The sequence below is a fragment of the Cynocephalus volans genome, chromosome 1, assembly GCF_027409185.1.
Source record: "Cynocephalus volans isolate mCynVol1 chromosome 1, mCynVol1.pri, whole genome shotgun sequence".
NCBI classification, from domain to species: domain Eukaryota; kingdom Metazoa; phylum Chordata; class Mammalia; order Dermoptera; family Cynocephalidae; genus Cynocephalus; species Cynocephalus volans.
The window spans coordinates 143,213,209-143,230,953 of record NC_084460.1 but is presented as its reverse complement, the minus strand read 5'-3'; the positions used below and the strand labels follow the sequence as shown (position 1 = coordinate 143,230,953).

General features: G+C 31.5%; 1 protein-coding gene across 2 annotated transcripts in view; it reads left to right on the top strand.

Annotated features, from left to right (window-relative positions):
• Positions 1-17,115, top strand: part of TBC1D23 (TBC1 domain family member 23) — a 54,316-nt gene extending 37,201 nt beyond the window's left edge. For both annotated transcript variants that reach the window (XM_063094959.1, XM_063094965.1), the window contains 7 exons: positions 1,514-1,623; positions 4,336-4,475; positions 6,029-6,073; positions 9,209-9,297; positions 11,707-11,842; positions 13,129-13,323; positions 15,496-17,115. In XM_063094959.1, the coding sequence (XP_062951029.1) occupies positions 1,514-1,623; positions 4,336-4,475; positions 6,029-6,073; positions 9,209-9,297; positions 11,707-11,842; positions 13,129-13,323; positions 15,496-15,577 (797 nt within the window). In that variant the 3' untranslated portion in view covers positions 15,578-17,115. The remainder of the gene's footprint in view (positions 1-1,513; positions 1,624-4,335; positions 4,476-6,028; positions 6,074-9,208; positions 9,298-11,706; positions 11,843-13,128; positions 13,324-15,495) is intronic.
• The last annotated feature ends 630 nt before the right edge of the window (positions 17,116-17,745 follow it).

Below are 17,745 nucleotides of genomic sequence, written 5' to 3'. Positions count from 1 at the left end.
ATTTCTTTGCCTCCACTTTTTAGAAGAAATTATTGATTATCAGCAGAGCTGATTTGGAGTGATCAAATGCGTTAATAGGTAGACTCTCTCTTCGGTCATACAATATTTTCAGAAAAAACAAGGCCAGCAGGATGCACAGATAACAGAAAAACATAATGGGCAAATTGAAATGAGTGAATATTTGATGAAAGACTATTTAAATAGATGTATTTAATTAGCTTGTGTTTCCAAAAAGTATTTCTGTAAAGATGCATGAAAAACTGCCCATATTATCTGCCTCTATGGAGAAAAAGGATTAGATGGGACTAGAACAACAAGAGTTGGAGGAATACTTTTAACAGTATACCCTCTGTACTATTTGAGTATTTCGTTATTTCATCTCTGAACTACTTGAAGGTATTTACTGCTACAAAAAATGTTGGCTGAATGGAATAAAATAAATAAGCTGATGTTTTCAAGTCTGCAGACTAATACCTGGTAATCCAGGATAGTGAAATAATTAGCATGATCTCTGCAGGGAAATATTTGAAAGTTATGAAGGATTAGGTCAGTGTAATAAGATTAAAAAAGAGCCCATCTTACATTAGGAAAAGGTATCATAAAAATACTGAACTATAAATGCTGGGAAAAGGCAATGTTAGAATCAAATATGTTTTGAAGGTAACAGAATCTTGGATTTTAATCATGGAAGTATTTTAAGAAGATCTGACCTAATGTAACTTTCTTATGCTTTAACTTGGAATTTTTGGTAAATTAGGATCTGTTTCCTGTTGGTCTTAACTAATAGACTACTGTTGGGTACAGTACTTAACTGTTTGGTTAGGTATCCCATGCATTCATGAAAAGTCTAACCAAAAATTTTCCAGTAGAATTATTGAAAAAATTCTGAGTATAAGTGGACTTGTTCAGCTGAAGTCCGTGTTGTTCAAGGGCCAACTGTACTTCTTTTACCAAGAAATACATAATCTCTCTTCCCACAATTGTTAATGCCTAAAACTGCTTCATTATGGAAAGGTTGATTGATGTCTCCTTATGGTATAACAAAAGCCACCATAGGTTTTCTATTAATCCTGTATGTCATAAAAAAGTCCACGGAGATTGTCTGTTAATGCTTAAAAGATTACCTTCCAAAGAGGAAAACATAAAGCCTGTATAGTTATCATCACCCATATGGTCAGTTAAGAAAAGTTATACATGTACTGAGGGCTTTAGCAGGAAGGAGAAGAGGAAGGTTTTCTGTAGCCTGGAGTCCTTTACTCCTCTTTAGAGGCACAGAAATAAATACCCGAGATTATGTCCTTGGGTCTTTCCTCACTCTGTTTTGACGTGTTTATTACACTTCTCTGGTAATGAATCTTTCCAAAGGGAGTTGATATGTCACGTTATGTCTTTTGTTTTTATTTAATTTGTTTAAAATGTATTCAACCATAGTTGATTATACATATCTGTGGGGTACAGTGTTGAGTATCAGTACTTGTACGTATTTTGTTTTGTTTTTCTTATTTATCTTAAGCACTACAGCAGCACCTAGCAGACATTAATGTGGATGGACCAGAAAATGGATATGGCCATTGGATTGCTAGTACCTCAGGCTCAAGAAGCAGTATCAATTCTTCTGTTGATGTAAGTGTATGTGTAGAGTATGTCACCAGATTTGGGTACATTCACATAAAAGGTAATTAGCTACTAAACCCCTACTATAACAGAAATGGAGTCAAAATATTTCAAACATATACAGTGAGGAGTTGTATTATTTTGAGGTTAATGAAATGATGGAGCAAGCCTGCACTGCTAAACTAACAGGAGTTCTCAAGGTTCAGCTGTTAAATTTGAATTTCTCCCTGTCCAGTTGCAGTTTGCTATCACCTAGTGACAATTTTATGCTCCAGCTTAAATATCAATGGAGATTACTCTGGGTCCTCTGACTAGCTGGGACTTAAGCAAGCTGATTCAGGAATCTCCAAATTAGTTTTGGCCAGGAAAATACTGGGGCTCATGATCACACCTCTTACCCACTATGTCTGTACCTCTCCCCACCACAAACTTACATAATTAGGACTTCATTCTATCCACATTTGAGAATGGGCCAGGCAGAGGAAGAAAGAAACCAATTGCCAATCCTATTATATTTGATTTTTAGTTATTGAGATGTGCCGTACTGCATAAAAACATTTTTTTCTTCTACTTTGGAAATACTTGGTAATAACTTTTTTGTGCCATTTCAGTTAAATTAGGCATTAAATCATTTTCTTAGCAAGTAATAGCTATAGTTTCTCCACCTATGCAGTAGAGATAATGGTAACAGAATCTTTCTCATAAGGATAACTTAAGGATTAAATGTGCAAGTGCATGTAAGGTGTAGGACCTATCATCAAATATTTAGTAGTAGTTATTACAATTGTAACTCACTAGATGTATTAATTGAAGTTTATCTTCAGCCATGCAAATCATAACAGATTTTTGTCACGTTATCAGCAGATAAGTCTTCTCTGAGAATTTTGTTTTTAAATTTATCCTCTAGGTATCTTAGAGCTCTTTTAGTGAAATCACGTTTTATTTAACAAATGTTTGTTGTTTTCACTTTTAATAACTAAATAGTATTCCATTGAATGTATGTGTTATAATTTATTCAGTTAGCCCCTTGTTGTATTTACATTGCCTTTAGTCTTTTTCTATTACAGACACTACTACAATTGATTTTTATAGTGGTATATTTTATTCCATGATTTTTTAGTTCTAGAAGTGGAATAACTTGATAAAAGATTACTTATCAAAATCCTTAGAATTCTGCATTGTTATCAAATAGCCCTCCAGAAAACATTATTCTAATTTATATTCTCATCCACAGCATTGGATAGTCTTTCCATTGAAGCTTTTATCTTCAGATTTGAAAAACACTGATGAGGCCATTGTAGAAACTATCTTAAAGACGTGTTCTATTCAAAAGTACCAAAGAATTTCCACAGTCAGTTTAATTTGGTTTTGAGTTGAGATGTGGAAATATACATGGTTTGTGTTGTTAATGACATATCTCTAAAAAACAAAAGTAACACATGTTCCTTGAAGCATTATATGTAAATAAAAGTATAAAGAAAACAAAATCACCTTTAACTCTACCAGAGATAATTGCTATTCATATTTTGAAATATTTTCATGAAATCTTTTTTAATGCACATGTGTATTTTAGTATTTTATTTTAAAAGTAGTAACCATAGTGTACATAGTTTTATTTTCTGCTGCTTCACTGAACATGGGCATTTTCTAGTGTTTTAAAATCCTTTTTTTAAAGTTTTTTTTTTTTTTCTGGCTGTATAATTTTTTATCAAATACTACCTAAATCTTTATTCACATTCTGATTGTTTCCTTCCTATAAGCTTTGAAGAGGAATTAATGGGGAAAAGATAGAACCACTTTAAAATGTTTAATACCTGTCACCAAATTGCCCTCTAGGGTATATGTGAGCAATCCCACTAAGCAATTTAAGAATTATACTCACACCTTTTACATTATGTATCTCAGGATAATTTTTCTTCAGAGATTAAAGGCCTAAGTGAGAATGTTTTTAGAAGCAAAAATTTACAAGGAATAAATGTTTCCAAGTTTAACTGCATTAATGGGAGTTTGATTATACTTTCACTTATTTTTGTAGACTCGTCTGAGTTAAGACTGGTAGAGAAAATTACAGCACTGAAAAATAGGCAGAGTTCATGGTTCAAAATTTTTGTTAATTCGTGTACATTATGTAATTTTATAAAAAGGTCTATAACTGTATTTCTTATTGAACAAAGAAAGTAATTTCAGACTCCACATCTATGTATGTGTGAAGATATCCTAATATTTCATTTCGACCTTCCATTCTTAAAATGGTTTCACCTAATGAATTAGTTTGCTAGGGCTGCAATAACAAACTACCATAGACTGGGTGGCTTAAACCACAGAAATTAATTTTTTTACAGTTCTGGAGGCTAAAAGTTTGAGATTAAGGCATTGGCAAGTTTGGTTTATCATGAGGCTTCTTTTCTTGCCTTGCAGATGGCCACCTTCCCCATCATATCCTCACATAGTCTTTTCTCTGTTTCTTTCCCTCTTATAAAGACACCAGTCACATTGGATTAGGACCCACCCATATGATTTCATTTAACCTTAATTACCTCTATAAAAGCTCTGTCTTCAAATACAGTCACATTTTGAGGTATGTTGGGAATTAGGACTTCAACATATGAATTTGGTGGGAGTACAATTCAGTCTGTAACATGTAGATAACCTTTAGCTGTATGTAGTGTGTCTGCTAATCATTTGGAAAGCAGTTAATCCATTTATGTTCTATATTTTCAGGGTGAATCTTCTAATGGGTCAAATGATAGAGGAATGAAATCACTAGTAAATAAAATGACTGTGGCTTTGAAGACAAAATCTGTTAATGTCAGGGAAAAAGTTATCAGTTTTATTGAGAATACATCAACTCCTGTGGACCGGTGAGTTGCTTGTGCAGAATGAGTTTATGATGACTAATCAAAACTAAGAAAATGTGTCTTACAGTAAGTGAATGTTAGCTGAATTAAATGTGTTCTAGAAAAAGGATCATAAAGTACGACGGTACATCAAAAAGTTTGTGGAAAAATAGAATTAAAAGATAGTATGAATCTTTCCATGAACTTTTTGAAGTATTCCTGTACATTTTCTATTAGGTGATTTTGTAGTTTTCATTATAATTGCAGGGATATGCTTTATTGCTGCAAAATTTGGCTATAAAGATTACTCTCTCCTTTCCCACTGCTCAGAAAGATGCAAATAAGGGCCAGCCTGTGGCTCACTCGGAAGAGTGCGGTGCTGATAACACCAAGGCCACGGGTTCAGATCCCTATATAGGGATGGCCGGTTAGCTCACAGGCTGAGCATGGTGCTGACAACACCAAGTCAAGGGTTGAGATCCCCTTACCGGTCATCTTTAAAAAAAAAAAAAAAAAAAAGATGCAAATAATGAATCTGCCTTTTCATGCCATTTGTTAAAAAACATTTAGGCCTCCTTCATGTAGTAGCTGCTTCTCAAATATCAAATGGATGGGGAATTATCTTCTAAATGCAGCAGTCTCATAGCAGAAATTTCTTACTCTGCTGCAGGAATTTAAAACCCAGAAAATTTGTTCGTGCTAATTATGGCAGACACCCACTTTCTCAAGTTTAGGAGTTGAGATTTTACAATTTTGTATACAGAATATAAGTGAACCCCATTTTCTGGTGAGTTACAAATGAGGGGCATGGCTAACAATTGCTAAGCAAGTTTAAGAATGTCTGTTAGCATTGTTATTGTGACTGTGAGTATATATTTTTTTCTCCATGTATTAGTCTAATTGATCTTTCTTGTTCCTAGAGCTCAAAGCTACATTTAATTCCAACATAGAATTTGTTTCTAACCAAGCTAGATCTTAGAAATGTGTTACATTATTTGGTTTCACTATTATGGCTTACTTGCAGTATATCGGGAAAGTTGAAATAGTTGCCTTTAGGCACTGAATGTCAGGAATTTGCTGTTTGTCACTTTATTATGTATAGTACATATGCCTACAAAAGTACCTTTTTTCCCGTTTATTAGTAAATAGCAAAGAAGATAACAGGTTATTTTCACTAATACAAAAAAATGTATCTTATCTAAAATGGTCAACTGATAACTGTTTTATCAAGCCTGAAAGATATGTTTGCTCAATAAAGTTATGTCTACCCTCAAAAGCCTAACTAACCCTTTTACTTGTATTAATTCCTATGATTGCTACCTTTTGTAGTATAGACATTTGAAATTTTATTTTAAGATGCATTTGTTTTAAAATGAACTGGTGATAACTGTAAAACCTTATTGTCCTATCATTTGAAACTGACTTTTCTTCAGTTTTCTTTTATTTGGGATGATTGAAACATTTTCTTTATAATGTATACTCTTGGTTAGAAAACTGATTATACTATATATATTTTTTAAAGCTGTTGCTTTTTTCAATAATCATTTTGTTCTGTCCTCTGCCTCGATTTGCTATAGAATGTCTTTCAATCTCCCTTGGCCAGACAGATCATGTACAGAGCGGTAAGCCAATGAGTAGAGCAGCTGTATCGAACCATACTTTTCCTTTAGCATGCCTCATGCCACCTGTAGGCCTTCTGCTGTCTTGGCTAAAATTTCATCAGCTATTTCAAATGCTGAACTTTTCTCATTCTGCTTTTAGGAGTGTGTCATGCTGATTGATCTTTTTTTCTTTTTGTTTTTTGCTTTATCATTTAGATTTTTTTTCCTTGCATGCTTCTTTATATCTCCCATGCCTCAGATGAAAATCAACTTCATTCAAACCCAAGAATTTCATCAAACCTGCAGTTTTTATTGTGAGACAGGGGAAGGTGAAACAAAGTATGCATGTAGTCAAGAGTTGGCAGGGTGTTAGTTTTGAAGATCATATTCTCAAATCTCCTGCTCTAACAGGAGAGAAAATTACAGCACCTAAAAGCAGGGACAGTTCATGGTTCTAAATTTTTGTTAATGTACATTATGTAATTTTATAATATTTTTAGATTTTTCTTAATAAGATAGAGGTGCTTAAGTTGGCGAGTTAACATATATAAAACTATTCCAAAGAACCACAGTTCTGAGGTTCTACCTTTGGTTTTCCTTAAAAGAAATTAGGTCATGGTGGACATTTTAATATATAATCCATCATTTCTTAGCCCCCAATAAGATACCCCATCTTACTGTCATTAAAAGATAAAGATTTCATAAGTTTAAGGTTTAAAAATCTACTGGATCATCAATTAGGAAGAGCAAAAGAACTTTACTAACTTAATAATTCTATATGGCTTTACAGTTTTTATACTAACAGAATGTCTGAAATTTAAATCAGAATATCAATTGTAGCAATACCTGTGAAATTTAAAAAACTAGTCATACTTTGCATGAAAGTTAAGCTTTGGAATAATGGAGTTGATTTTTTCTTAGCTCATTTCAGTATTTTCAGTGATTAGAAACTGTATTTTTAAAAACAATTGTTACTCTGTAATAACTTACTCTTTTCAGGTAAGAGTAAGTTATTTATTGTGATTGTTCCTACACAGTGCCAACTACAGGACTTCCTATAATTTTACCTAAGAATATTTTAACGGAGATTGCTTCTTTTAAAAGCATAATCTATTTATTTGTGAATCATCTATTTTCTCCTGTTACAGGACCATTGAATCAGTCTAATTTAACTGCCAAGTTTTATTCCAATTTCTTGATTTTTTTTAACTTAAATTATCTTCTGTGGTCCGTAAACAGATAAATTTATTTTGAAAATAGAATTTAATGAAAAGTTAGAATGAACTGGTTTTCTTTCTGAGCTCAGTAAATTAAGTCCTGGTCAAACTGTTTTGTAGATGTTTCTTTTATCACTTTGGCAAAAGCCATATAGACACTGCTTTTTAAGAATTGTTCAGTCATTGAATTTCATTAATTTTTAGCCAGTCTTTTTATGAAATATCTCAATAATCTTTAGCATTCTTATTCATAAAAACCTTGCACTGTATTATAAAGCTAGATCAGTAAGGAATAACTTGTGTTTTAGGAATGTCTCTTTACTTATACTTGCTTAATAGTTCAAGCATTTACTGTAAGTACTACCTTTGTTATTTTCTATGTTATAGCAGTTTAATTATGCTTTAATATCAGGAGAGAACCTATAATTTAATCTCATTGAATTTTATAATCTAGGTGGCAATAAAGCATTTTTAGATAATTTGTCTTTGCCTTTTGTAAGACATTTGTCCTTGCCTTTTGTAAGAAAGCTGAGTCTGAATTTCACAAGTATTTGAATTCTTTCTTTCATTTTCTGTCTTTCTCTAATGAGCATAATTTGGTAATTTACAGGATAATTTTATAGATATGTTTTAACATAAAATCAAGTGATTTTATAACTTTTAATTTAAACTTTAAGCTGTGTATCGATTAACCAACCTAACTTGTAATTTCCAAAGAGTATCTGTTACACACTAAACTCTCATTGGTTTTTTTATTGAGAAATGTTGTGAAAGAAGTAAAGATTTAAGCATATTTCAACAAAATTAGGTTACAATAAGATTTTTATTGATGATATATATTAAAAATTATTAAAATATAGATTTGATCTTTATCTTGTGGGAAAATTGAATTCTAAAACTAAGTAAAGACATGTAACGATTTTTTTTCAACATTGGAATCTCTCTTGAAAAGAATAGGTTCTAAGTGTCTTCATATATGACAAAGAGGAAAGAAAGCTATAGAGTCCTCCTTTGTAGTAGATAATCTCAGCTGAATCTTATCCTACAAATAAAACAATGCTTTTCCCCCAGACACATGTAATATTTTGTTGAAATATTTAAATTTTGCCTCTTGGTTTATTTGGGATTACCTGAAAAGTAATCAGGTATTAGTTTTTATTTTAAAAAGAGAGGTCACACATCCTGTAGAACTGGTCAAATTTAGTTTATGTGTCATTTATGCTTCTACCATTTGAAAAAGAAAGGCAGATTTATTTTCATGGTTTATTTATATTTACACAACAGAAGTAGAATCTTAGTTTCTATTAAAACTAATGGTAATAAAAAATGGGAGTAAAAACCTTAAGACATTTGTACCTATATGAGATGCCTTAAAAGTACTGCTATTGGAATTTGGTATCTGGTTCCATAACCTATTTTCAAAAAGCTTGTGGAAAAATAGAAGTAAAAGATATGAGTCTTTCCATGAACATTTTGAAGTACTCTCCTGTGAAGCACTTGCTCCCAGGCATTGTTCTAAGATCCTTACAAAAAAATTAACTGATTTAATTCTCATAGTAACCTTAAGGGGTAGATACTGTTATCACCATTTTACAGATGAAGAAACAGAGGCACAGAAAGGTTAAGTAACTTCCCTAAGGCCAAACAGAATCTAAACATTGGTTTTAATATGAGTATTGAAATTGTTTAAAATTTAATTTTTACAGATTTGAAAGCATACAGCATATCAGGTCCCCTGCCTAACTTGTAATTTACTAACTTGTAACTTCAACTACCAATTTCTTTATCTTTTTTCAATAACTTAGCTATCCTAAAACTATAGGTGGTATGTGAGGGGCAAAGAGCATTACATTTTGTTTGAATATTCAAATGATTCTTGGTGAAAATCTTTGATAACTTCTGAAGTGATGATTTCACCCCTAAAATTCTTTGATTATAGGCACGTGAGCAGCAGTGACAGAGTGGGCAAGCCTTACCGTGGCGTAAAGCCTGTTTTCAGCATTGGGGATGAAGAAGAGTATGACACGGGTATAGTAATGCTCCTATAAACAGATTGCTTTCCTCAGTCACCAGGAGTAATTATAGAGGTTATTCTGGAACGTGCCAAACAACTGCTTAAAAAAAAAAAAAAGATTCCGTAGAGAGAATTGGAGAGTCTGTGGCTTTCTATTAAGAGTTTGGTTTCAGACATCTTAATTTGTTCTTATTAAAAATCCAAGCAGCCAAATGTCCATCATCAGATGAATGGATACGGAAAATGTGGTATATCTACACAATGGAATACTACTCTGCTATAAAAAAGAATAAAATACATTTGCAGCAACATGGATGGACTTAGAAAAAAATATAAAGTGAAATAAGTCAGGCACAGAAAGAGAAATACCACATGTTCTCACTTATTTGTGGGAACTAAAAATAAATAAATACACAAACAAATGGGGGTGGGGGCGGGAAAGAAGACACAACAATCACAATTCCTTGAACTTGTTAAGACAAGCAAACAGATATGACGTTGATGGGCGGGAGGGAGGATTTGGTAAAGGGACATGAAAATCAACTACATTGTATACTGATAAAACAAAAAAAAATAAAAATCCAAGCAGAGGCAGTTCATTATAGAAGTCTTCAGCTGAGGTCTTACCTGATGATAATTTGTAGGTTATCAGTGTAGAAACAGTATTTAAATCCATGGGATAGTATTTAAATTCCTTTGATCATCCACCTAGGAGATTTAAGAGTTGTGGGACTGAAGTTCAGAGAACTTCAAAATTGAGACATCTTTTCAAAGCCCTTTGAAACTGGAGGCAATATTCTGAAGGGCCACAAGATGGGGATATTGTGTCAGGGAAATTTGTTTCTATATTTTGTTGTCGTTGTCTTTATATTTTAAAAATTTATTTGGTTTATAATTCCACTTTCCAGATTATCTTGATTAAGTAATCATAATTAATATTGATTAACTTGCGTATAGGGTTATAAAAAAAAAGTATATAAATGCACAAAATAAGAAAAAGACTCCTAAATCTTACCTTGCTTTTTCTACTAGTAAATACATATTTCATATTTTCCATTTTCACCCATATAGCTCTTCATTCTCTTTCTGTCACACGAACATACCATCATTTATTTAACCAGTCTTCTTCCAGTTGATACTGGTGGTTTTCCAATTATTTGTTTCAAATGGCAGTGGATATTTTTATACATATATCTAGGTGAATTTTTGAAAATATATCCAGAAGGTAAATTCTTAGCAGTAAGATTGCATGATTAGAGGGAATCACAGTTGATGTTTTAGTAGATATTACAAAATCATTTTCCAGAAAACTTGAATTGAGGTAAATGTGCTATTTCTAATAGCTTCTTGTTCTTTTTTTCCCTCTCTCTTGCCATCTTCCTGTTATCTATCAGTCTCTGTCTCTCCCTTAACATTTCAACTTCTTGTGTTAACAAAAGGGAGAGGTGAATGGATGAATAAATTGTGGTATATTTACACTTATCATGTCTATACACACACATATTTACTCCATGGAAAATTGGACAGTAATGAAATTGAGAAAACTAGAACTATGTATATCAACATGCATAGATTTCATAAGGGTTGCAGAAGAATGCAATTGAATAGTCTACTTTCTGTATACATTTTATTTAAACTGCAAAACACTACTTATATTATTTAGAAATATCATATATGGTTAAAGGAAAGACGTGGATGGCTGATAACACCAAATTCAGGTAGTAAATACTTCTTGGTGAGGATGGAAGGGAATGTGCTTGGAGAGAGATACATGAGGGCTTCAGTTTTATTTAAGCTGGAATGTAGATACATGGAATTTCCTTTTTCATTGTGTCTCTTTATATTTTGAAGTATTTATTAAAAGGCAAAGGGAAGAACATTTATAATTACTAACCCTAGAGACTGTAATTCCCTTTTTTTAAATTAGAAAAACCAAATAATTAGAATGCTTTATATTTCTTTCACGAAAAAAAAAAAAAAAACTGAATAGGTTTTTACTTATTTATCCCAGGATTAATTTTATACTTATTTTTCTTAAAATCAGAAACCGGCAAGAGAAAAATAACTCTGCCATCTTTATCCTCAAGATAGGTGATTATTGTTAGACAAATTTGCCATCTCTCTACCAACTAGTCAGATCATATGTTATCTATATCAAAAAAGTTGAAATTTTCCAAATAATTTAATCTTTAAAAGTGTGTTTTTTAATATTTTCACCTAATTTTCTTACCATATAAAGTGATATTTCATAATATTTCTGTATTAGTATTAGTGGCATTAGGAAGTAGATTAGGATTAGAATTTTTTTTTTTTTTTTTTAACTCCTATGTTCAAAATACTACTGAAATTTTTTCAGGCTATTAAGAAATGTATCGTTTAAAAAGTTGGTAATATCCACTTTTAACACTTTCAATTTTTTACAGATGAAATTGACAGTTCTTCAATGTCAGATGATGATAGAAAAGAGGTTGTAAACATTCAGACTTGGATAAACAAGCCAGATGTCAAGCATCATTTTCCTTGTAAAGAAGTGAAAGAAAGTGGACACATGTTTCCTAGGTACTTTTAAAAATGTCTTCTTTAGAAGTAAAATTGAATTTGGAGAAGTTAATAAAATAATATTGAACTGCAGAAGAACTTTTATTTATCCAAGTACAATAAGATAAAATTTTCTTTTGACACACTTGTATTATTATGTCTCAATTTGAAAATATTTCTTATGAAATTTTTATTTTGAAAAACTTTAAACAAAAATATTGAAGAAATAGTACATTGTACACCATTTTAATCCTTTCCTAAATTCACCAGCTGTCACCATCTTTTTACACCATCTCATCTGGCTATGTATGTATACACACACTTACACATATACTTCCCTTTTGTCAAACCATTCAAGAGAATCTTACAGGTGTGACCCATCATCCCTAAACGCTTCAGCATAAATCTTCCAAGAATATGAACATTCTCCTACACAACTCTGATGCCATTAACCCACCTAATAATTTTTTTTTAATTAACATCATCCAACATACAGACTAAACTCAAAATTTTCAGAGTGTCACTGAAGTATCTTTTATAGTCTGTTTTTTTCATCCTGGTTCAGGATCCAATAATGGTTCACACATTGCATTTGTTATTTTTCTTCAGTCTCACCCAGTGTACAACAGTACTTGCCCAATCCCCCTTGCTTCCCATTTTTCTTCATGATAAATGAATCCTTTGAGTCCAGGCCAACTGTCCTGCAGAATGTTCCATATTCTTGACTTGTGTGATATTTGTCTTATTGTGTAACATAAAAATGTAAGAGTATTATCAATGTATTAAAGGTGAGCTGTGATACAAAGGAGGTGTTAATAATTCTGTGTTTATTTTGCCTTTAGGGTTCAGTTACAGAATATTATAAAATATGTAAGAAAGCCCAACTATTGCATTCTGATCTTTGATACTAGATATAGGCTATGTGTGTTGAACAAGAACAGCTTATGAGTATAGATAATACTTTTAAAAGTCTGAAAGGTAGTATATTCCATCACAGTAAAAAGTCTATTATTTTAAAGGTTTCTATATTGAATTGTGCTTTTTATTGTAGAATATTATATCTTTTATCTTAGTTACAGGATTACCTTTTAATAAAACATTAATTTTGCATACAATGAAAGGAAAATTAAAAGTTTTTATTATGTAGGTTATTTGTGAATAGATCATCCTTTGTTTAAATTTTTTAACTCCAAAGTAATTTCATTTAGAGTTGAACACTTTTTATAATTGGGGCTGTTGAAGCAACACCTGTTTTTGAATTACATTTATTTAAGTTTTTTTTTTTTTATGCTCTTTTTTCTCTCAAGTCATCTGTTGATTACTGCAACACATATGTACTGTTTAAGGGAGATTCTTTCACGGAAAGGATTGGCTTATATACAGTCTCGACAAGCACTAAATTCTGTAGTTAAAATCACGTCCAAAAAAAAACATCCTGAGTTAATTACCTTCAAGTATGGAAACAGCAGTGCTTCAGGAATAGAAATCTTGGCAATCGAAAGGTAAGATTTTTCTGAAGATGACATCTGAATTACTGCAGTTCGTTATTAAACATAGTTTCTCTAGTTTGGAGACTGGATGGTGGAATAGGATACTTGAACCGTTTCATTAGTATTCCTGGCTGTCTTTTTCTTCCCAATCCTTAGTTATATGTCGTTTAGCTGTTTAGTACATGACTTCAGTAAGTGTCATAGCTAAGTTTATAAACTTTCTGACCTAAGGGTCCTTAAGAATAATCTATACCAGTGCTGCCCTAAATGCTGGTTTGCAATGAAATAAGAAACTTGTCTCAGAATGTAAGTCAATGTTTTTGTTTTCCTTCATCAAAAAATTCTTGTTTTGACAAATTAGCAGCGAATAAGCAGTGTGCCGAGGGGTGAAATTGATTTACAATCTGGTACAACCTCTTCTAATTTATAGAGATAAAAATGTGAAGCCTAGAGGGGTTGAATGACTTCCCAGATCTTGACACCTCGCTTGTGATAAAAGCAAGTATAGCCCTCTTGACTCCTAATCTGTGGTTTATTCCACTTTGCATCAGTTCAGGTTGTTCTTCTCATGAGATTTGGGATTACACTAATTTATTTACAAGAGTGCTTGGATAAATAGTAAGCTCAAGGTAATGTTTGAGCACTTTTAAATAATCAACTTCAATTGGAAGGGAAAATTAACTTCTTTCACCTTGTACTGACAGGTGGCAAACTTTAGGAATATATACTGTTATATGTAACACTAAAAGAAAATAATACCTACTTTTTAAAAAATAAAAATTGCTTTATTGTTTTATGTAATAATAAATATATTTATAATATGAAAATATTCAAATAATGAAAAAAAAAAAAAAAAGAATATGTCACCTAAATCCCATCCTGTTAACACTTTGGTGAATATCTTTTCAGATATCTTTCTGTGCATATATATACATATATTAAAATCTAGATAAATGAGATACATGCATTTTTTTTGTATCTTGATTTTTTTTAAAACTTATTAGTATAGTGTGAATATATTTACATTTTAATAAATATAAGTTCTTAACTTTTTAATGGTAGATAGTCTGTTACCTGGATATTCTCAGGAGATTGATTTAACCAATTCCCTATTGGCATTTAGATTGTTTCCAGAGTTTCACTGTTAACATTCTTTTAATGAGCCCTTTTAAAAATCCATATTTACACACTTGTCCAGTTAGTCTTCCCAGGATAAATTTGAACATATAGATTGAGTGGGTCAGAGGTTACACATATTTTAATATCGTCTTATAAATTAATCCTAACCAAAGGACATTTGAATTACGACTCTCTCATGTGATAGTAGTTGAGAATTATGTTTTAAAGGTTTTTCCATAAATTTTGCTATACAAATTAAAGTTTATTATATATAGATCAGGACTTTATTTTTAATCCAAAGTTTTCAAAGATTGTCATAAAGTTGAAGATAAATTAGCCAGATTCTCTGTCCCCATCCCTTGTTCTTAGATACTTACGTTCTGTCTACTGCCTTGCACATATAACACTTAAGATGATTTACACGGTGGAATTTTTTGTTAGGTTTTACAGAAAATGTTTTTTAAAAAATTGTATTTTTATGCTCCTGGAAAGAAAATGGATATTTAATCTATGGTGTTGATATTTTGTAATAATTGCCATGCATTTTGTCTTTTTTAATATTTCAGATCCTGTAACATTATTTAATGTACATAACCTCTGTAAAATTGGGATAACTATAACTATTTTATATATAGGAATCTATTTTAGTGAACTTAAATTACTTGCTCAAGGTCACACTATTAAGTATTGAAGGTTGTCATTGTCTTTGGAATTAGATACCATCAAATTGGGACTTCGTAGCTGATTAAATTATATATATACTGGGCAGCAGAATATTACATTTTTTATCTTGTGTTTTATTATCCAGGTATAATGTATAATTAATAATGGCTCAAAGAATTTTAGCTCTATGCTATATGGAAAATCACACTGCGTTTACATTTAGATTTTCTTTCTTTCAAAATAAGCTTTTGAGTATATGTTGAAATAAGTTATGGGGAATATATAGGAGGGCATCTCTGCTGGCTTTGTGGATCAGGGAAAGCTTCCCATTGGAGGTGACATCTCAGGTGAGTCTTCAAAGGAAAGCACTATATTAATATATGTATATATTTTTTTCCATAGGTATTTGATTCCAAATGCAGGGGATGCAACCAAAGCCATAAAACAACAGATCATGAAAGTTTTGGATGCTTTGGAAAGTTAATATAAAAGAAAATTATTTAAAAAGAAATTAAGGCAACCAAGAGAAACAAGGACATATATTTCCTGAGTGAATACTAACCGGAAACCCTTCATTTGCTCACAGGGGTGCTTAAATAGCAAGTCTAAGAAAGTGTAAATTATTATAATCAATCTCTGGACAGTTAACCTTTCTTTAAAATTTTTCTTTTGCATTTTTGGTTTTATAAAATGATTTCTAATGAAGGTCAGTTATTAAATGACTTTAAAGTAACTGACCCTGTGCTGTGGTGGACTTAGGGTACAGAATGCAGTTCTATTTTGAAGAACTGTTTTAAGGGGACATGAATTATTTTCAGGTTTAAAAACAACTGTACACATATATATTTGCAATGTCTTCACTGAAAATTAGAAATAGAATTAGTTGAAGAGATTTCCTTAATTGCTGCATTTAGTTTTACCCACTGAGCAATATCACAAACTGAAAACATAGGTTAATAATCAGCTCACTGTTTCTGTTCTTCTTAAAAAGAGTGAAATATTTTTAATGAGATGGATGAAGATTCCAGCCAACTCAAAATACAATCCAGCTAGTGAAATGTTGAAACATCAGTTTCTAAATCACCTTTGCTTCATTAGCTAATTATTTGGACGCTAAGTGCTTCAGAGATACTAAACTTCATCGTAACAGTTTCTAAGGAGCAATTAAAAGCATTACAATAAGTAGGTAGTCGTGTTAAGATTAAAATTAGCATTTTGGGGACAGAATTGTATTTGTAAAAATATCATTGGTCTTTATTACAAGTGGATTATTTGATTTAGGATATCTCAGAACAAGTGTTGCGCACACATTGAGTTATCCTCATTGAGATTATGGTCTCTGATCACACTAAATATCCACTTTAATAAAAGCCAGATAATCAGAGAGCTGTATAAATTACAATTGTTTTTATCATCACTTTCTGAAATTTCTTTCTTTTCTTTTGGTTTTATCTTCTCATTAAAGTTCTAGTGTTTTGAAACTTTTTATTTTGTTAATGTGACAAAACTGAAAAGTGATCTGCTTTATTTTGCAGCTTTCTCAATTTAATTTATTGTGGTTCATATTAGACACATTTGGGGCTATGGAATGATTTTTCATACAGTGTATTTGGGAATAGCAAATACTTACTTACAATCTGTCATGTCCTAAAATATAATGGATTATCTTTAAGGGGTTGATGGAGAAATATTCATATGTACCCTGTTAACAGCCAGTTATTTTAATTTACTTAATGGAAATCAAGGGGATAAAAGGCAACATATGAGTAATTCAAGAAACTTTATTCTAACGTCTAATAAAAACAGTTTGAGTGTTGGAGACATTTGCATGAAATGGTACCTGGTGCAATACTTGATATTTATAACTCTCCCCTCAAACTGTTGTATTGCATTTTTTCCCTTTTCTTGGCACCTCCTTTAGAAATATCCTGAAGTCTCATATTTTACCCATTTCAGCCATGGACTTTTTCATATTAGTGTAAAGATGTTTGTGTTACTGTTTATAAATTACAATTGTAAATAAACCAGTACAGTTTGCTCAAAACTTTGCTCTTAAAGATGCCTTTTTCCTTCATTTGTAAATCTGTGATTTAAGGCTATTCTTTTAGTAGAATTTAAGTGTTCAGATATTAGGTTAGTATGTATTAGGTTCATATTTCTGTTCATCTAGATTTTAAAATTTTTGAAATCTATCAAAATTTTGCTTTGCATAAGTGTTAATAGAATGGAAGAACAAGTTACATACTGTGAAAAAATACTTGCATAATACATGCAACAAAATATTCATGTTTAGGATATATAATGACTTTATATATACATATAATACAGCAATAAGAAAACAAAAAATGGACAAAAGACTTGAATCATTTTTCCAAAAAAATATATATGAGTGGCAGATAAGTACATAAAAAGATGCTCAACATCATTAGCTATTAGGGAAATGCAAATCAAAACCACAATGAGATAACACTACACACCTATGGGAGTATCTAAAATTTAAAAAAGCTGACAATACCAAGTGCTAGTGAGGATATGGAGCAACTAGCACATTTCTACATTGTTGGTGGGAATAGAAAATGGTACAACCACTGTAGACAAGTTTGGCAGTTTTGTATAAAGTTAAACATATGAGGGTACTTGAAAAAGTTCGTG